Consider the following 22038-nt stretch of genomic DNA (forward strand, 5'->3'; position numbering starts at 1 on the left):
CAGATACACAAACTTTCAGTTATCACCTGGTAAAGTTTGAAAAGTTAATATTTTTCACAGAAGAAAAGAAAACATGATTTTAAAAAAATATTTTGAAGGAGAGTTAAAGAGCAAAAAAGGATTCCTTAAATCTTGCAGAGATTTAAGTTATTCTACTCTCCTTAGGCGTGTTTTATATTTTCTGTTGATGGGTTGAATGCATAGGACAGGAGTAGAAAAATGGGTATCCTTTTAAAAGTTAGAAAAATTTAATAAAATTAAAAAAATACTATATTACTGTTGGACAGTTTGATAGAAGTGATTTTGTTGAAAGGAAGATGAAAAAATATAAGACAGAAAAAATGTTCTTTCCCTTCATTATTGTATGTTATTGTGATTTGTATTCAATTTAAAATATTATGTAGCTCATATTTCTACTTTGGCAGAAGCAATATACTAAATTAGTGGCACTAATCTGTAACTATAATAAAATATATTAGTTGAAAAAAGCAATATTTTGACAGATACTGAATCTTTTACTACTTAGGTAACCACTTCTGATCTGTAAGCAGGTTTACTAGAGCTACACTTCTTTGGCTTAAGCATTCTGCTATCGTCTTCCATAGAGAAATTACATTTTTAGTGCTTCATGTACTCTTAGTAAGGGCACTTCAAATATTGCTTCTTGGTTTCCAGAGGTTCATTTCCACTCTTCTTTTCCTTTTAGGAAATATTAAAAGCCGTTTGTTTTTTAAAAAAAGTGTAGATGCAGATGTAGGTCAGGCAACTGAAAAATCTGTAACATTAAAAAAGGAATAGGCTTTGAAAATAATTTCTGATTCTTTGGTTCTAGTTGCTCTCCATGGTCCTGAAACTTCAGCTTCTGCTGTATCAGAGAGAGTGGTTCTGAACCTGTTTTGTTTTTTTAAATCCCATTTATATCCCGCCCTTCTCCGAAGACTCAGGGCGGCTTACAATCTAAGAAGCACAAATCAATGTGCTTAGCAATAGCCTTCATTCTATGTATATGCCTGCTTATTAGGGCTTTCGCCCCCCCCCCGGCGGCATTTTTACAAAGTCAGTTTATTGCCCCCAACAATCTGGGTCCTCATTTTATCTACCTTGGAAGGATGGAAGGCTGAGTCAACCTTGAGCCTGGTGGGACTCGAACCTGCACTAATTGCAGGCAGCTGGTGTTACTTAAGGAGGCATTAGCCCACTGCTCCACCAAGGCTCTTGCAGCATTGAAGTTCATTGAATCTGAAGGGGCTCTGAGATTATTATTATTTTAAAAAAAGCTTGATTTTTTAAAAATAGTATTACTGATATGGCTAGAAATTCCCAGAATGTTCCAAGCTTCAATTTTTTGTGTTTTCATGCTTTGGAACTCTTGGAAAGGCATGGTAAGGGCAGGAAATTCATTACTGAGAACACCTTAAGGCTTGATTCATATAGCAGAATGCTGCAAAAACACGTCCGACCTTGAAGTGCTTGCTTCTAGGAATAAAGAAATGTTTAGGGGACAAATGGGTTTTACAAAATAGGTCTTTACTTTTATGCTGTGTGACATCATCCATTTAGGAGAAAAGGCAGAGGAGGGCTATGATTTTCCATTGTATGGTATTGGCCACAGATGAGTCAGATAGAATAATGATCTGATTCACTGTCTAGTATCCTGAACTGTGCTTAATCATAAACCAAGGAGAGCAAGGGTGGGGGAGTCTCATATTTTTTTTAGAAAATAGAATTGTCCTTCCAGAGATTTTGGGAATATGGTTGTTAAATGATGACATTTCTTAAGAGTGTGAATATACCATTTTCAACACTATTCCCACCCCCCATTTTAGGGCTGTAGGAAAGTGAAATTGAAGGGCAATAAGTATGTTAATTCTCCTGAAAAGTTAATATATCTATTTTCAGCCTTTGAAGTAAATAGACAAATAAAAAGAATAAAAAATTGTGCTTTTAAAATTTCACTTTTTCTCTTTTGTTGCTAAAATTTAGTGAATGGCACCAGGTACAGTCTAACTGCAGCAGAGTCTCCCATCAGTCACAGTTTGCAGCCACAATGATTGTTAAGTTTGTTCACGTAAGTTGTCATTCATTCATTCATTCAAATTTCTGCACTGGTTATTTCACCTAGGTGATTCTGTGTGGTTTAAAATAAAAACAAAGAATGAAGAATAAGATCAAAATGAAGATGTTAAAATTAAAAGAGGCAGAGGAGCTGCCCTCAGTCCACCAGCCACTACCCAGGATTGCATTATCATTCTTGTCAATTGGCAGAGCCAGGTTTTAAAGTTCTTTTGGAAAGCCAGAATAGTTGGGAGCCTACCTCAGTTCTGGGCTATGATAAGGCAGGGACAACCTCAAGGAAAGCTTACTTTCTGGATCCTGTCAGTTGAAATTCTTTAATCTTAGGATTTCCAACACACCTTCCCCTCCGTGGCTAGGTAGACGCATCATAGTTTAGGTGTACAAATGCAACCATTTAATAGTTCTTCTTTCAGTAATGGCAGTTTTTCCTTTCAATAATACACTGTCAAATTCCCATACCTGTAGTTGTATTTATATGTAATGGTAGCTGTTTTTAATGTGGCCCAAACAAACCAATTTATTTAGGGAGCATGAGTGAAAATAGTTGCATTGTTATGCTTTAAGGATATTTTTAGAAGGCCATTGGGAATGAAAGTATGCTAGAAATTACCCTCATAATGTGCAATCTGCAACTGCTGAGTGACCCCAGCAAAAAAATATAATTATTTTAAGATGTGGCAGATGAATATGTATGTTTATGCACTCCCACATACTCTAAAGTTCTTCTGGGAGATAAAATTGCAAGTACAGCCATAACTGAGTAATCAAATCTCAAATATTTCCATAAGGGTCTATGTGCTTTGAAACTTATTTTTTAAACTACATTTTAAACTACATGCAAGAACAGCATGATCCTGCTATTCATCAAAGCTTTGATAGGTTGTTTCATTAAACCTAATACAATTCTTAAAGATTATTGTACTGTATATATGTAATCAAGTTGGTGCTGGCTCTTAGTGATGTAATAGATAGATCTCCATAAAATTATTTTAAAACCTGGATTTTTTTAAAAAGATCAGTTACTTTAACGAATAAAAAAGGTACTTGTATAAAATCTGAATCACTTTTTTGAAATGAATTTCACATTTTAAATAAATATATTTAAATAAATATATTATATTTATTTAAACCTTAATAAATATATTTCTTTAGTTTTTATATTATACTAACAAGGAAACTTATGCTATTTGTGCAAACCTTGGTATAAAAATAAAACAAATTTTTCCTTTGAATTTAATTTAATTTAATTTAATTTCTCTGAATCTGTTTTAACTAGTAAAAATTTTCAATATCTGCTTATTTTCTCAATCCATCCTAACTTTGTATTTGGATGGCTTCTCAGTAAGATATTGCATTTTAGATGTTTGTGGCTTTTTATAAAGTAAAATACCTAAAGATATTTTGTTAACTTAGCTGTTTTGTTTATTTCTAAGAAGCCTAATAAAAAGAAACATCTCACCAGGGCAAATAAATGGCTTTTTGATCGTTAATATCAGCATGCAAAACATATTCATTCAATTTTTTTTCTTTCAAAGGGATTAATTTCTAGACAAATATAAAAAATGGAACCCTTATTGCTCAATCAGGATATTATCAAATATTAAAATTGACTTGTTTGATTAGAGATAAAGCAGTAAGTACTTTCACAGAAAACTGACTTATTGAATAGGAATATTTCATTAAAGACTGGAAACTTCTTATTAACTGTGTTCTCACTAATTATTTTTGATGGATATCATAAATGAAAACTTTTTGATATTTTGATGGAATGTATTTGTGGATTGCTTCTCTACATCCACCTTTTTTCTTTTTAAAAAAGATTTCTATTAGTTTCCATTCACCATTACAATTAAATAGATTTCTAGTGCTCCTATTTATCCTTAAATGCTATCTTATATTTAATTAGTTCTCAGTTCTTTTTTCTTTATAATAATGGGGAAATAATATCTGCCTTTTAATTCTACATTCTTTTAAAAAGTCCTTTCTGTGAAGCTCTGGTTTTCTGAGATACATTGAAGTTTTATGACGCTTATAATATATTAATGTATGCTTCTGAATAAAAGCAGACCAAACAATATTGATTTAGAAATGTCTTTGTATAGGATTTTCTTTTTCAGAGTAAAGAGTAAAGTTTCAGATTTTGAAACAAAGAATGAAGATTTATACTGGTTATGAGCCAACTGAATCAGTAGGAGAAGTTGTCCCAAGTTCGTTTGAGCAGATACACATGTTATTTTTAAGTTAATAACTTCATCAGTCAATAAATACTTAATATTTTACAAAAGATTTCAGTGTTTATATCACATAATTGAAAATAATTGTACTGAAATCTATATATCCATTAGCCCCTTAAACACTTTCTTTTACCATGTGATTTGGAAACACTGAGAAGCTAATTTCCTTTTCCATTTAGTCTGGCACAAAGCTCTTGTAAGTGTGATTCTGCAACTTAGTCAAAAATAGAACTTTAATCTGCCAACAAAGTGTTAGTTTATTACCGGTAATCAAATTATTACATTACTCAAAGCTTACAATTTATATGTCAGTCATGCCCTTTATTTTGGTCACTGGCCAGTTTATATAACTTAAGAGAAGAATAAAATAAAGTAAGATTCAATAAAATGGAACAAAAAAGATAAATTGAAGTCAACTGGCATAGACAAAATTGTCTTGGTTCATGTAAACCAAACTGAAGCTATCAACCCTAGATTTTAGTGAAAAGCTCTTCAAATGTAGTTACAATAACATGGAGATTAATAAATATTTGGTGACACTATAAGATAAGATAATGTGTTACTCTTGACAGCTAAAACACATTTACAATTTTAAAAGGCAGCATAGCCTGGAAATTGAGTTAATAAAAATGCAATAAATCTGTGCAATAGATCTGAGAAGGATTAACAGGGAAGAGATATCTAGTTGTTCTTTCAATGACTTCTAACTTACTGTAACAAAAAATTGAAGATATTTATTTATCCTTTTTCTAGCAACAAATTTAAGTAATCGTAGTCCCACAAAAAAACCCTCTTATAATATGTTAGTTCAAAACATGTTCTTTTTATTCATTTATATTAAGAAAATAAAAAAGTAATATAAGGGAATCTATAAATAACTGAAACAACATTGTAATTCTTCTATTAATTTTTAAAATTACTAGAAAAAGTAACTGTTTAAACAAGATTGAAATATAAAGAAGAAAGTTATGTGTACCAGAAAATCAGCAAGTAAATATTGATATTCAAGAAAAAAACCCAACAACACTGGCAGCACAATATATGCCTTTAAACCTTTATTTGGTCTGAAGTCTTTAGTCTGATTAGTTAATATGAAAGAATAAAATGAATCTGAAGTATAATGCAGCAACAAAATTTAAATTGTACAATATCCATTTTTTTAGAAAGTTTAACTTTTGCTTAGATTCACTGAAGTATTCTATTATAAATCAACGTGTCAGGAGGGTTGATTATATCCATTCTCAGAATCCAAATGGAACTGTCAATTTGAATCAATAGGCAAGAACAATAATTCATACATTTCGCTTATAATGAATTAGATTCAAGCTCTCTTCAGAACACTGAAATAATTAGGACTATAGATCATCTGATTTCAATGGGTGCTGTTTAAGTTTAAGTTTAAGTTTATTAAATTTTTATACCGCCCTTCTCCCGAAGGACTCAGGGCGGTGAACAGGGCATAAATAAAAATACACAAGTACAAAAGTTAAAAAAGAATTAAATTATTGCCCAAAGTAAAACAGTAAAAATATACAAATATTAAAACCCTGAGTTAACTCCCCATCAGGCCAGGCCAGCTTGTTCGAATAAATGGGTCTTTAACCCGCGCCGGAAGGAGCGGAGATCCGGTGCCATCTGGAGCTCAACCGTTTAATATGACTAACAGGGATCTAGTCATATAACTAAAGAATTGAGTGGTTTTAGTGATATATGATACTGAAAAAAGTGGTTCGTTTCTTCCATTTGTGTTTTCAGACAAACATCCCTGGAATGTTTTAATATGGATGACGAACGCTTGGTGCTATCTGAGTTGGGTTGGGTTTTTTTGCATACATTTTATTATCCAAACTGTGTAATAGCATCAGTGCTAGCTAATATAGATTCTTGCATGAAAAGGGTTAGATTTCATGTCCAATATAGCCTCTTCCAAATCCATAACCTTGTAATTTCTCATCATACTTTTTTGACTGGAATTAATGTAGGAATCGTACTTGCTAATACATATGCTTTTTTTCCAATAGATTTTTTTTTGTATAATATGTCTCAAGGTTAACTTGAACAGTTTTTCTTGGAAATGAATTTATCTATTTTAGTAAATGAAAAACAAATATATACTGATTTTTAAGATACAGAAGTAATACATTTTTTCCTGTCTTGCTTTGTTTTGGGTGGTAGGAATGGAGAAGCTATATAGGCATATAGATCAAATAAATGCAAAAACCCTTTGTAGACAAGTAGGAAGAATACATGAGGATTTTGTTCTTCTTTAACTCCTCTGGTTTTCTCCCTCCACCCCAATGTTAAGAGGCAAATGAGTAACATGGATATATTTACAATTCAATAGTCAGGGAATGACAAATGATAGTATAAATTTAAACGGCCTTTCTTCAAATATTTTTCACACATTTAACATTAGGAAAGATCGACATTTGTACTTTTGCAAACCAATGTATTTTCCAGAAAAGGGCTTAGAATGCAGAAATATATTTTGCTACCTGTGTGAAGGATTACGCTCTATAACAAATGATTCTTCAGATTGCTGAAGAATGAGATAGGCAGTATCTAAATAGATAGATAAATAAAATAAATTGTTTTAAAATACACTGATGTCAAATAACAAAAAATGCCTTCTAAAATAACATAAAAACAAACAAGAAACTAAGTCAGTCTAAAACATATTTAACAGAAACAAAATTAAATGTAATGAAAAAAAGGATTAAGGGATGACATAATGGCAGCGGTCCAATATTGGAGGGGCTGCCACAGAGAAGGGAGATCAATTTATTCTCCAAAGCAGAATAAGAAGCAATGGATGGAAACTATTCAAGGGGAGAACTAATCTAGAACTAAGGAGAAATTTCCTGACAATTAGAACAATTAATCAATGGAGTGACTTACCACTAGAGGTTGTGGGTGCTCCAACAATTGAGATTTTAAAGAAGAGATTGGGCAAACATTTTTCTGTAATAGTATAGGGTTTCCTGCAATAAGCAATCTATCCTAGCAGAATTGAGTCCTTGAAATACTATTATTTAATTTTATTATGTTATTTATTTATTATATTTATTTGCTGCCTATCCCACTGTGGGGCTACTGTAGGTGGCTTATAATAATAAAAAGAAAGAAAATGAAAGGAATCTATAAAGAACGGAAGTAAAATAATAGAATAAGCAATGAAAAAGCAACACAATGACAGTACGTTAATATAATAACCAAAAGATGGATAGGTGGAGAGCAAACAGCAAGGGATGGGAGATTGAGTCTGCCATCAATCCAGCAGCCAGCTCAGTGTAGAACCCCAACCCCCAAATAAATAAATAATAAAAAAAATTGGTCTGTAGGCCAATTCCTCAATGTAGGGTTGAGTTTCTGGACTAAAAATGATTTGTAACCAATAATGTCTGGAAATCTGACAGCATCTACATGAGGTGGAAGTAAGTTTAGATGCAAGGATATATTGATGCATTAATAAAGACCCATTAGGCTTTCCTTATTTTTTAAAAGATATACTTCTACTTTCATTTTGTAAGCAACACCTGATTATTTTTTACTGAAGAACTGTGGCCATCATGCTTTCTGTTACAAATAATGGTTTAGAAAAATATAGACATGGGGATTATAAATAACTATTTTGCAAAAACAGGTTTCTATATATTTATATATACAGTTGAATTTGAATAAAGTTCAGCTGTGCTCATTCTAGAAAAATATAACCACAGCTAAAATTCTGTTGTATTCCAACAATCTGATTCAAAACTAATTGAAATGTTCTATATGAAATCCACTTAAAAAATTACCCATACTATAGTTTGTTTATTTTACATAATCTTGCCCTTCTCCCAAACATTTATGGGCTAATTACAAATAGTATTATGACTTATTTCATTAGTAATTCAAATTGTTGCCATGATATATTAAGAAAAATATATTTCCCAATTAGTTCAGGCACCATGTAGTTAGCAATTTAATAATACTAACAAAGCTATATTGTTTATTTCCGAATTTCTAAATTGCTAGAAGCATGGATGATGAAGTAAATTATAAAATGTTAAAATATAAAGAAAGGAAGTGCATTTTAATAAGACTGTAACTCTCATTTTTAGTTTTATCCTTAGTTGGTCTTTAGATTAAAATACTGTACATGTAGTTCTTGGTTTATTAAGGGCAGAATTGCCTTCCCCAAAGGCCATAAAGCATGATTTTACATGATCACATTACTTAGCAACAGCAATCTGGGTAGTCTCAGTTGTGGATATGTGGATTGTTGAGCAAAAAGTGGCAAGGGACAAGCTAAGAAGTGGCCTGAGGGGGAGGGGGAGGCCAGGGAAGGTCTGCATGTGGGTTGGGGAAGCCAGTGGGGAGCTGGTATAAGCCACACTTGAGTCACAGCCGTGGAGAACTGGCATGAGGTGTCAGCCTTCCTAGGTAAACCAAAAATGAAATGTAACTAAATATACTTCACTATAAGATTATATTAGCAGAAATTTACAAGTCTAAAGATACAAATTTCCCACCCTCCACTTTGTGCATGCATGCAGATGTAAATGGGGACACTAGCATGGGGTGGGAGTCTGTGTGTGTAGCCCTGGGCATGCATTCGCACGCACCAATTGTGAAGCTGCTCTCCTTCCCTCCAGTCCGGAACGGTTGGAAAGCTCTGTTTTAAATTATAAGCATTAACCTAATAAGCTAATAATAATTTAATTTAATTTAATTTAATAATATTTCTATACCGCCCTTCTCCCTGAGGACTCAGGGCGGTTCACAGGGCAAGAATAAAATACAAAGTTACAAATATTAAAAGAAAATTAAATAATTGCCCGATTTTAAAACAATTAATATATTACAATTATAAAACCCCAAAGATAATATTAAGAATACAAGAATAAAAAACCCCACCAATCCCCCATCAGGCTAGGCCGGCTTGTACAAACAAAAACGTCTTGAGATCGCGACGAAAGGAGTGAAGATCGGGCGCCATCCGGAGCTCTACCGGTAACTGATTCCATAGTTCCGGAGCACCCACAGAGAAGGATCTCCCCCTGGGGGCCACCAATCGACATTCTCTGATCGGTGGCACCCTGAGGAGACCCTCTCTGTGGGAACGCACAGGGCGCAGGGAGATTGATGCCGGCAGCAGGTGTTCCCTGAGGTACTCCGGCCCCCTGCCATGTAGGGCTTTGAACACCATTACTAGTACCTTGAATCTCACCCGGAAGGCAACTGGTAACCAATGCAGCTCACGGAGCAAAGGTGTAACGTGGGAGTATCGGGAGACTCCCAACACAACTCTCGCGGCTGCATTCTGTACCAGTTGGAGCTTCCGGGTGGTCCTCAAGGGCAGCCCCATGTAGAGAGTGTTGCAGTAGTCCAGACGAGAGGTCACGAGCGCATGAGTGACCGTGCATAAATCATCCCGGCTTAGATAGGGCTGCAACTGGCGCACCAGGCGAACCTGGGCGAAAGCCCCCCTAGTCACAGCTCCTATATGGTCTTCCAAGGTGAGCCGTGAATCTAGGAGGACTCCCAAGTTGCAAGCCCTATCTACGGGGGGTAATAGTTCACCCCCCATAGCAAGAGGTGGAATGTCCGAATAAACCCGGGATGAAGGTATGCCAAGCCACTCAGTCTTGTCGGGGTTGAGTTGAAGTCTGTTCCTCCCCATCCATACCCGAACTGCCTCCAGGCAACGGGACATCACATTAATATGCTAAGTTAATCTAATAAGCATTACAATTTTCTGTTGATTAGATATTGGTTATTTGTAAACTATTGTAGCATTTGAAAGATGCAGGAATTAGAATACACTCTAAAAATAGTAAATATTAGACCTTTCATATATGCTATTCAATAACCTTGTTAATTTATACATAATATTACTTAGTATTGTGTGTAGCAGAAAGTTATTTCTGAATTAAAGTAAAGGTAAAGGTTCCCCCGCACATGCATGCTAGTCGTTCTGACTCTAGGGGCCAGTGCTCATCTCCGTTTTAAAACCGAAGAGCCAGTGCTTGTCCGAGGACGTCTCCATGGTCATGTGGCCGGCATGACTAGATGCCAAAGGCGCATGGAACGCTGTTACCTTCCCACCCTAGTGGTCCCTATTTTTCTACTTGCATTTTTACGTGCTTTCGAACTGCTAGGTTGGCAGAAGCTGGGACGAGTAACAGGCACTCACTCTGTTACGCAGCACTTGGGATTCGACCTGCCAAACTGCCGACCTTCTGATCAACAAGCTCAGCGTCCTAACCCACTGAGCCACCATGTCCCTCCATTTCTGAATTAGTGAAATAGAAATGAAATAGGCAAGCCTATATTATACAGCTAGAATTACCTTTGTGCATACACAACAACTTTTGGAACAGATGTCTAACTAATTTGAACAGGCTGCAAAATATTGCAGAATTTAAATAAGTTTGCTCATGAAATCTATATCAATCTTCTACACTTTTGCATATATTAAACACAATTTTTCCTTAAGAATCTATATAGAATAAAATAGAACAGAACAGAACAGAATATTTTTTATTGGACAAATGTGAATGGACACACAAGGAATTTGTCTCTGGTGCATAAGCTCTCAGTGTACACAGAAACAATAAAATAATATAATTGTATGATACCAATAGGAGAAGGTAATAGGAAAGATGAGAAGGATAATAGTAATACAGCTGTACTATATGGGTAAATATTCTTAGAGATAAGAAAGTGATTTGGGAATTAGGTGTACAACAAAGTGATAGCATAAGGCAGGATGTCAAACTAGCAACATCACGTGACCATGACGTGATGTATCACAACTTTTTTCCATTGCCGGCAATGGGGTGGGCGCGGTTTTGGCATGATGCATCTGGCCCACTGGCCAGCAGTTTAACACCCCTGGCATAAGGGAACATACTGTCTCTGTGTCTGTTTTTTTTGGATTCAATGCCTTATAATGGTGCCCTGAAGAGTTGAAAGAATTTATGTCAAGGATGTAAGGAGTTTATTTTTAGTTTATGTTTTAATTTTAGTTTAGTTTATGTCTGGGATGTGAGGGGTCTGTAGAATCTATTTATTTATGCATTTAAGTCTTTGTCTTTTTACTCAAACAAGTAGTAGAAACTCTATTGACTGGCATCATATGTTGTGTGAATTCAGGCACTGTAATCCAAAAGATATGATTTAAGATGTGGTACAAACCCAGTCAATTGTGGCTGGTTGAGGAATTCTGGGACTTGAAGTCCACATCTTAAAGTTACCAAGTTTGAGAAACACTGCTTTTCCTTCAAATATTTAACATAGAAAGGGGTTTGTGTGTGTGTGTGTGTGTGAAGCTGCTATTATCACAGAAAATCACTCTTACAATTTTAAAAAATATATGAAAGAACTAGCATTGGATTCCTAATCAGTGTTTTACATTCTACTGTATATGATTATCTTTCCATGTAGGCTCACATCACTGAAGCTATGTATTGCCTTCTAAGCAAAAATAAAATGAGGAAATCTGAAGGAATGTCACTGGAATTGAGTCTGATTACATCACCAAGGTATTCCAGCTTTGTATTTCCATGATTTTCTCACAATAGTGACAAACACATCAAACATTAGTAATCTCAGCAGGAGAAATTTGGATTTCTTTATCATCTTTGCAACTTTTTCTAATTTCATGTTTTGTAAAGAGATACCATGAATTTGCAAAATATGTTTATGCTACATCCTTCCTTTTACAAAGCTTTCGTTAGATCACATTATAGACTAGATGAATTTCAGCAATGGCTCACATTTAAAAATTTGCCTTTATTTTAATGCAACCTATGTATTTGTAAAGTTCTTCCTGATTCTTGAATGGGAGTAAACTGTGTACATATTTCACACTTTTAAATACAATTGAAACATTGTCCAAAACTTTAGACATCATTCTTGCATGTATTTTATAAGCCTAAGGATAAATTGCCAATTTACATTTCCTTCAAACGCTAAATGCTAACCTAGGAGTTTGCAAAACATTCCTCCTTATAGACTCTCATATTTTTTTTCCTCATACAGACTCTCATATTTTCAAAGAAATATTGAGTTTTGAAATGGTTTACAAATACACTGAGAACTTTTAATAGTCAACTTGTTGCTGTGGTGGGTTATTTGTAGCTGTATTCCCAGTAAGAATTTCATGCATTTCAAGGCTTCCTTTAAAAAAAAAGGGCTAAAGTTAGAAACAGATAACATTCTCTTACAATAGAGAAAATAAATCACAAACACAGGATGGACCCCTTTGAAATAGAAACTGATGAAGTGAAAGAACAATTTTTTGAAAAAGTTGTGGGGAACTGGAATATTAAAACTCTGAAATTAATCAAAGGTGATTTGCTATCAATGTTGTATATAATATACAAAGATGAATATAGCAGTAAAGTTCATATAAAATAATCATGTGTTAAAGATCACTAATTTGCAATGTGATTGAAAATATGAAAATATAAACATATTTTCCTTCAAAGTATGCATCATAAGAAAATAAATTCATAAAATTCATAAGATTCATATTTTATGTTTCTATAATAATGGAGGTAGAAAAATATGGATTCAATCTGATATGAATTCTCTTAGTACTATTTATATGATTTATTTTTCAAACAGGTGCTTTCTTTAGGGCAGTTTTATCCATAATATACCTTCACTTATTTATGGTAGTGGCAAAGGTGCATTAGGCTATAAATAATGGCAGATGTAGTTCAATGCTCTTGAAAGACACCAGTAGACAGACTGAGGAAGGCTGCTCGCAGTGTTATAATTACACACTGAGTACTTTATTTGTAACATAAAGCAGAAGACTACTGTTTCCCTAGCCATAACATTTCATAATGTTGCCTGAAATTTCATTTCCATTTTACTGGCACACTTCCTTCTATATTTGAAAGAGTTCATGCTGCATCACGTGGGTGACTCCCACTTGAAAAATAAACATGATATGGCAAGGATAATACTATCTGCCATTTGATCTTATTTTGTCTCACACAATAATCCATATTGGTGATTAGGTTAGTCAGGATGATTTATCATGAAAATAATAACACACATGGGATTTTAAAAGAGTCGGTTTGGTGTAGCATTAGGCTACAAAACCAGAAGATGATTAGTTCTAATATTGACTGAGGCACAAAGTCAGGTGGAAGACTTTGGGTCAGTTGCTGTCTCTTATCCACAGGAAGAAGGAAAATCACTTCTGAAATCTTACCAAGAAAACTGCAAGGACTTGTTCAATGATCCTGAGTCAACACTGACTTCAAGGAGCCCTCACACATCCCCCTCACACACACAAAAAATCTTTCCACAATCTCTTCCAGATGAGGTTACTACTAACATAATCCCCAGCCAATATGCCATTAGATTGGGAAATGCTGATAAAAAATTAATGTTTTTTTTTCTTCTATTTTCTTTTATTTTGAGTACAACAAAGACCAGGTTCAAAGAAGTAAGTTCATTCAAAGATGAAAATCTGCTCTCTATATATGACTGCAAACAACATAATTTTGTATTCTTTGTATGGATGCAATTTAATGCCAATTTCCTTCTTGAGCAGAAGAAACAATAACAATTTTTGGCAATATGAATGTACTGAAATAACAGTCAACCATACAAGCAGAAAACGTAATAATAAAGAAAATTATCAACTATGTCCATGTGCTTGCCACTTTGTTTCGATAGCATGCTACATTAAAATTAGGTATAATGTTTTACAGCTATTAGAAATGTGTTCATTTTACCAATGTTAGTGTATTTAAAAAAATCCAATTTTAAAAATTAAAGTCACTGATGATCAATTAAGCTGATCTCAAAATATAGTTGAGTTATAAGCTGATTTAGAGGCAAGGGGATAAAATATTAATAGCATTTAAAGTAACCCTTCTATTCATTTCTTCTGTAAGTGCATCAAGTGGGGACAAAAATTCCCATAGATTAATGACACAATTTTCTGAAGATAAGGTATCAAGCCCCACATAGGGGGCAAATCTAGGAAGCGAAATCATATGGATTTCAGAAAGACTTTTTTAATGGTAGTCTGAGGTAAAAAACATAATCTTGAACATTGTAAGAGTGAGTGACTTATTAAGACAAAGTCTGTGAAATATTTCCTTCCTACAACTTTCATATTTGAGCTGTGTTGTTTCTCTGCCCCTAAATGCACCCCTTCTCCTTGTCTCCTTACAATCTCTTTTGCTATTGCATCGATAATATTTTTGCATTTTCTAATATTATTTTATATATCATATTGTTGTTCAGATTTTATCTGTAAACCATTTAGAGCTAGAAGGATTGGACCAGCATGAAAGCATGGGAAATAAACAATAAGGAAACAACATTTGACCTTTATTTCCCAACTTTATTAATAGCCATTAGAATAAAAAATAATACATTAGAAAAAAATAATAGCTTAGAAAATAGAAATACCTGACCTTCAAGTATCATGCATTTTATGACTCAACTCCCTTTACTTATAGCAGGAATATTCAGTTAAACAAGAAATAAAGCAAACTCCAGGACCATTTGCATTCTCTCATATGTTTACAACTGGATGCTAAAAAAATATCAAACCGCAATAAAAATATTTCTCATTTATGAATATTTATTACAAACACCAGCATTGAAAAGGAAGAGACAAACAAAAAAACACATTGAATTATTAAAACTTCCCATAAATGATATTTGCTTTTTAATAAAATTTATTATTTTGGGGGAATTTAATATTTGCTGCAATATTTTAGTTCATATGTATTCTTCTCCCCTCCTCCATTTAGCTAGAGGTTGATTGTAGTGCTCATCATAACAGTAAATCAGAACTGACGATCATGTAGCCCTTGAAATTTTGTTGAACTCCCACGATCACTACCAATTGTCCATGGTGCATGGCACTATTGGACTATAAAACATCTGGAGAAACTACAGTTCTATGCCCTGTTTTTATTTTATTTATTTTCACATTTCTGAACCACCTCTCTCCCTAAAGGACCCTGTTCTAGATTAAAAGACCCCATCAGAAGAAATCCTACACAGAATAATGGTTCCATTATCTTGTAAGAGACAGACAAGTAAAATTTTTATGAGATGAAAATATTTGAAAAGAAAAATGATAGCAAAACAGGTCAGTAAGAAGCTTCATTGATTTTTGTTTAAAATTCAGAACGATTCCACCAAAGGATATGCTGAACATAGTTTCACAAAAATAGTAATATGTAATTATATAAAATATATAATTTATAATATATGAAATGTAATATAAAAATAATACAATTTATTAATCTGTGTAGAAAAGGATTATTTAGGACATTTTGTTGGAGGTGTAAGAAAGGTAATGCTTCCTTAAAACATATGTTTTTATAATATCCTACATATATTAAGTTTTGGGAGAAAGTAATGTAATATATATACCTAGAACAGTGATAGTGAACCTTTTAGAGACCGAGTGCCCAAACTGCAATATGGATACAATGAAATATGGGACTCATTTTTTCAAAATATAGTAGATTAAAACATGTTATAGAACTGTATTAGAATCCCATCTTTATTATTTTTACAAATAACCTTAAGGCTGCGAACATATCCAACACACCTTCTCCTCCCATTTTCCCCACAAGAACCCTGTGAAGTGGGTTGGGCTGAGAGAAAGAATGACTGATCCAAAGTCACCCAGCTGGTTTTTGTGGATAAGATAGGACTTGAGCTTCTGATCTCCCACTTTCTAGTCTGGCACTCTAACCATTCAACCAAACTACTATTTTATATGCATTATCTAAATATCCTTATCTTTATCTCTAAATAAAATTCTTTCTCTTTACACACACACACACACACACACACACACACACACACACACACAGAGAGAGAGAGAGAGAGAGAGAGAGAGAGAGAGAGAGAGAGAGAGAGAATGTATGAATATATATGTGTGTGCATATGTATTTGTGTATATCTATATTCACAATATACAGGTATATATTAAAATCATTTACTGTGTTATACATTATATCTTTTATGTTTTTTCACTCATTTTCAAGCACATACATTTTAAATTATGCATTATTTTTATGTTTTTATACTTTTTCTTTTATTATTTTAAAAGCAATACAAAATTATTTTTAAAAATGTAATTTTTTGTTTGGGATGAATTCTCAACTTCTAAACCTAAATTCTTATTTCCTCAGCTTGCATAAACCATTATTTTTCATCCTACTTTCTAACCGTCCTTCAAAACATCCAGCATTAACTGGATAAAAAGACTGACTTGCTATTTTCCCCCCTTAGAATATTTATAACTTGTCTTCCAGTGGAAGCGTTTCCACAGTACCAAGACTACCGTATTTTCCGGCGTATAAGACGACTGGGCGTATAAGACGACCCCCCAACTTTTGAGATGATTTTCAAGATTTTTCATCTTATACGCCGGAAAATCAGCGAGCCCGGGAAGGCACGCCTGCCCCTCTCACTGTGGAGGAAGCAGGGCAGGCTGACATCTGGCGGGAGCCCGCAGGACAATCCTGCGCATGCGCGCACTCCCCGGCTGCTCCTTAGCAGCTGGGGAGTGCGCGCGTGTGCAGGACTGCCCTGCTGGCTCCCGCCCGACGCTCTTCCCTCTTGAGGCAGCATCGCTCCCCGGCTCCTAAGGAGTCCTCGGGGATGCTACCTCAAGAGGGAAGAGCATCGGACGGGAGTCGGCGGGGAAGTCCTGCACACGTGTGCGCACGCAGGACTTCCCGGCCGGTTCCCGTCCGACGCTCTTCCCTCTAGCAGGCTCCCGTCTGACGCTCTTCCCTCTTGAGGCAGCATCGCTCCCCGGCTCCTAAGGAGTCCTCGGGGATGCTACCTCAAGAGGGAAGAGCGTCGGACGGGAGCCGGCAAGGAAGTCCTGCGTGCAAATCTCCTTCTCTCTGGCAACACATAATCATACTGACTTTGGCAACACACATATCCTGTCTTTTTGCTCTAGGAAATAGTTAATATCTCATGAACCTTCATGTCAGTGTGAGTATTGGCAGATCTTTGTGATATTGTTAAGTCTTTTCCCACTGGCCAGGGATGCAACAGTCAATGTTTCAGTGGTTTCTTCTGTACTGTCAAGCCTTGGCAATTAAATTTTGTCATGGAGACATTTGCTTTTCCAGCCATGTTTTTCCCCCTCTCTAAGTCTTTTCTGACAAGACTATGTATAAAAACAGGTGAATTTATGTGGTAGAATAACGTCAATCAAATGCTTGACTGTATCTGTTTAGGGATAATTTTACCTCCTAGGAAGTGTGGTCAGCTGATCCAGCATCAGTTAACAGCAGTTTAACAAGCAAATACTGACTGTATCAAGCTAAATTGTGTTCCTTTTTTTTAAAAAAAACCACTCCAAATAACCCAATTATTCTATAGTCAGAAACTTCTTTTAAGGAAAAATGCAATTAAATTATAGGAGTCTGTACGTCAATGATAGAAACTGCCTTTTAAAATCTTTTCTTCAATTATGCCATCTTTCTAAAATCTGCAGAGAGTCTCTATAATGTCTAGAAAAAAGTAAGAAAGTGCTAATGGAACGTTTTAGAAATTGATATTCTGGCAAATCGTAAAGAACTAAAAGTTTGGCAAGGCAGGCTTAACTAGTAAAAGAGGTATAGCGTCTAAATGGATCTGCAATCTTTTGCTCATCTACTGTGTGATTAAATCTAGGACATTATATTTTTGATGATAATTTGCTTAGCAGAAACTGCGTCTTTTCTCTGTAAAGCATGATTTCATGCTTTATTAGGCATGATTTTTTTTACTTTAAAATATAAATGATAGATTTGATTTTTTTGAAATTAATAGGGTTTTTTTTTAAAAAAGCTTTCACTAAGCAATTTAACTTTAGATGTATATTACCTGCAGGATGAACCACAATATCCAATGTATATAAATGTGAAATTTAACAGTTCCTATACAGAGTTTTAAGCCTGGCTTGATATATCAGTAACTTTATGAATGCCTTTCCATATGCTATAAGAAAGGCTCACCAATATACCCTTGAATACATGGGATCACCCCTTGCCAAAAAATAAAGCTGAATAAAAGATAAGTGGGTCCTATGCATTTCAATGACTTAGGCTCATGCATTCCAGATGGGCTGGGATTTCTCAGCTTATCTGCTGAGAAATCTTGGTTTGTGGTGCCTACATTTTTTTGAGAAAGCCAGCTTTCAGAACATTGAGCTGGGTCTTAATTCTTTTGGAAGGTATAAAGTTTGAGTTTTGTTTCTGTATGTTACCCTGTAAGATAAGTGTGTCCTATGCATGGCAATGATTTAGGCTCATGCATTCCATTGGGAACTGGCCCCCAATTTGTGTGTGGGGAGAAAGGCAAGAAAGCCAAGATGGCAGCCATGAATGAAAGTCTCACTCCTTTTTACCTGCTGATAAACCTGCCTTCTTTATAAATACTTCTCAGAAGCTTTGTTTTGTAATTTGCATAACAAAATAATACTATCTCAAAGCAAGACAAGCAATTGGATGGGGAGAGCAAAAAGAATTGAAGTCCAACATATTTGAACGATGCAGATTTGGGAAGTCTCTCTTGCGCCAAATTCTGCGTTTCCAGAAGCGTTTCCTTATTTACTGACTAGTCGCCACGTCCTGTCCACATCCGCGCGCTCTCTTTCTCTCTCGTGGCGAGGTGACATTCATTAGTTTCCCTTCCAGCCCCCGCCACGCGCCCGCTTTCCCTTGGCACGACACTGAATCTCTCTATTTTAGGCGGTGTTGCCTGGTTATTACTGCTTACTCGCACGCGGCATCTCTTCCTGAGGGGTAGAAGAATCACTGCCCGCCAAAAAAAAAAAAAAAAAAATTGGCGTGGGCGGCTGCCCCGCGACGGCGCTAGAAGAAAAAGAAAACATTTATCTTACTGAGGAGAAGCTGCAGAGCGGAGAACCTAGGGCTCTTCTCACCAGCCCGCCGTTTCTTGTCCAAGGTAGTTGGCTTTCTGTTCTCCCCTTAGACCCAGCCCGGCAGCTCGCTCTGTTTCTCTCGCGGTCGGCCGATGGCTGGCTAAGAGCGGCTGATTGGGCGCGCAGGGAGAGCCTCCGGTAGGATGAAGAGCTCTCTTGGTAAGCTGGAGGGAGAAACTACTCGGAGCCAAATTTCAGGTTAGAAGTGGTAAGCAAGGCAGCCCCGGGGCTCCACTGATTCATTTCTCCCGGGGTTTGAAGCGGGAAACTGCTTCCTTCTCCTGCATGGAGAAGGACAGCCGTCAATGGGCAAATAAGCAGACTTATTCAAGCAGCGTTTTACAGACTGTAGCCCCCTCTTGGAAAGGCGCAGAGGGGAATGGCGAGGGATACGGCACTAGATTGGCCCGGTCAGATCAAAGTTTCCGAAACCAGGATCTCCTTTTGGAGTTGTTGCTGACTGACACGCATCTGCCCGGTTGGCAAGGCAAGAGGCAAAGTAACGAACCTTCGTTTTTCAAAGTCAGAAAGATTTATGAAAGCCACCAGTGGAGCGGCTCTCTGCTCCATTAAAAGGGTTACTTGCTGAAAGATTCCTTCTTTCCAGATGTTTAGGGGGACCTCCTTGAAATCAAAGACTTCCCGGAGCCATCCTGCTTATAAATCAATGTATTATAAATGTTTCATTGTGTTCACTTTTCTTTTTCTTTGAATTCCTCTCTCTTTGACTATTTACATCTCAAAACACTTCATATCCAATATGAAAGCTAATATATTTCATACTAGATAAAAATACATACACACATACATACATACATACATACATACATACATACATACATGCATACATACAGGACTCATATTTAACTGTCTAGCGTGTTCTTAAATGATTGGAAAACATTTCCTCTTTCCCATATTGTAAGGAGTAAGAAATATTCCACCATATTTTGCTATGGATTGAAGGTAAATTTCATTGGCAAGTGAAAAATGAAAAAAAAAATGCTGCAGAACCTGAGTCTGTAGCAGGAAAATATAACATTACGAATGGAAGAACTAATTTTAATCTTTTTGTGAATTGCTGAACTATAGTTAATGACAGGAAAGGGTATCAGAGTTAAGTAACACTTTCCCATTTGTTCTGACACTCTTAAGGCGGGGTCAAGGTATATAAAATCTGTTAGTCTTTATCACCAGTTATTTGAGAAGAAAACCAGTTGACTGGCAGTCAGTTCAAATACAAATATCCTGTATCTAAAAACTATGAAGAGGTAACCTGTGTTGGGAGGAATTCCCCCGTTCAGGCTCTTCCAGTCGGGATTCTCACAAGCAGCACAGAGGAGAACAAATAAGAAAGTGAAGCCAGCTCCTGGAAAGAGAGGCTTAATCACGGAGATTAAAGCTGAGTGACAATTCAGCATGAATCCCCGGCTAGCTAGACAGAATGGTCTTCAAACGTAAGTTCTTATACCCTTTCACGGTTTCCAAAATTGTCATTTCTGATTTGTGAGTTTATAATTTGTCTTTTTTGATTTGTTGGTCAGTGTCTATTGCTGGGTTAATTTCTTTATCAATTCGGTCTAAAAAAAGTGTTAATCTTTGCTCCAGGAGGGATCCGGTGTGATTATTTTATTGTTGTGTATCTTTTAGTGTTTCTGTTCTAATCCTGTCAATCCTAATTGCTGTTAGCAGGTTCTGCATTCCTGTGGTTTAGACTTGATACTTGGTAGCCAGTGTGTGTTAAGTGTTTGTTTGTTTAGCCTCAGGCTGCCCCTGAGTCAGACTATATACCTGTATTTGCCAAGGTATTTTCTCTTTGGGGTGAGGAGGTGGTGTCCTGCCTGTCTTATTTGGAACAGGGCTTTTTATTATTAACAAATAAAAAGCAAACAAATATTACTGTTTAAAAAAAAGAAACAAGGAAAACATGGAGGATAAAATTTCCTGAATTCTTATCAATTCTGTAAAAATAGCCTTACTGTAGACTCAATGGCTAAGAAGAAAGTGGGTTGGGAGGAAACATTTAAAATGGAGGAGTTAGTAACTTTCCACATGCTGTCCAACTGCTCCTCCCACAGGGATACATCAGGAAATTTATTTATTTATTTGGATTATTTTTCCTCTATAGCTCCTAGACCAGGGGTGTCAAACTGCCGGCCTGTGGGCCAGACGTGTCATGTGGAAGCTGCGCCCACCCCATTGCTGGCAATGACAAAAATGTCCTGATACGTCGCGTGATGTCGCAAGTTTGACATGTCTGTCCTAGACAGATCTGGTCTATTTCCAAATCAAATCTTTCTTTTGTGGAGTCTTCTACTATACCAGACATGTCAAACTCACAACATCACATGATGTCACGCAACATATCGGAGCTTTTCTCTCCATTGCCGGCAATGGGGTGGTTGCGGTTTTGGGATGACGCATCCAGCCTGTGGGCCGGCAGTTTGACACCCCTGTACTGTACCATATATGATTTTATTCTGGTCAATTCTTGGTCACTTATCCTGCTGACATCAATGAACAGAGTCCTACTCCCTTTTCCTAATTCTTCCCAGAACTTCATTAATAGACTGAGGAATTCTAAAACAAAGGATATAACCCAAAATTTCATAATATCATTATGTTATAACATTTTATTATTTTATATTCTTTGTTTTAGAACGACACTTGTTTGGAGAGCCAGTTTGATGTAGTGGTAAAGGTATGGACAAGAAACCAGAAGATTGTGAGTTCTAGTCATCCTTTAGGCAAAAAGCTGGATGAGTGATCTTGAGCCAGTCATTTTCTCTCAGCCCTAAG

At 35.8% G+C, this 22038-nt stretch overlaps 1 protein-coding gene across 1 annotated transcript in view; it reads left to right on the forward strand.

Moving 5' to 3' along the window:
- Positions 1-19385: 19385 nt before the first annotated feature.
- The window catches only part of ZNF385D (zinc finger protein 385D), a gene marked incomplete at both ends in the record, with an annotated part of 377714 nt that continues 375061 nt past the window's right edge, over positions 19386-22038 (forward strand). Inside the window, 2 exon segments of the mRNA XM_081344842.1 lie at positions 19386-19403; positions 19405-19450. Of these exon segments, the coding sequence (XP_081200968.1) occupies positions 19386-19403; positions 19405-19450 (64 nt within the window).

This window comes from Vipera berus (genome assembly GCF_964194415.1).
Source record: "Vipera berus genome assembly, chromosome: Z".
In the NCBI taxonomy this organism is placed as follows: Eukaryota; Metazoa; Chordata; class Lepidosauria; order Squamata; family Viperidae; genus Vipera; species Vipera berus.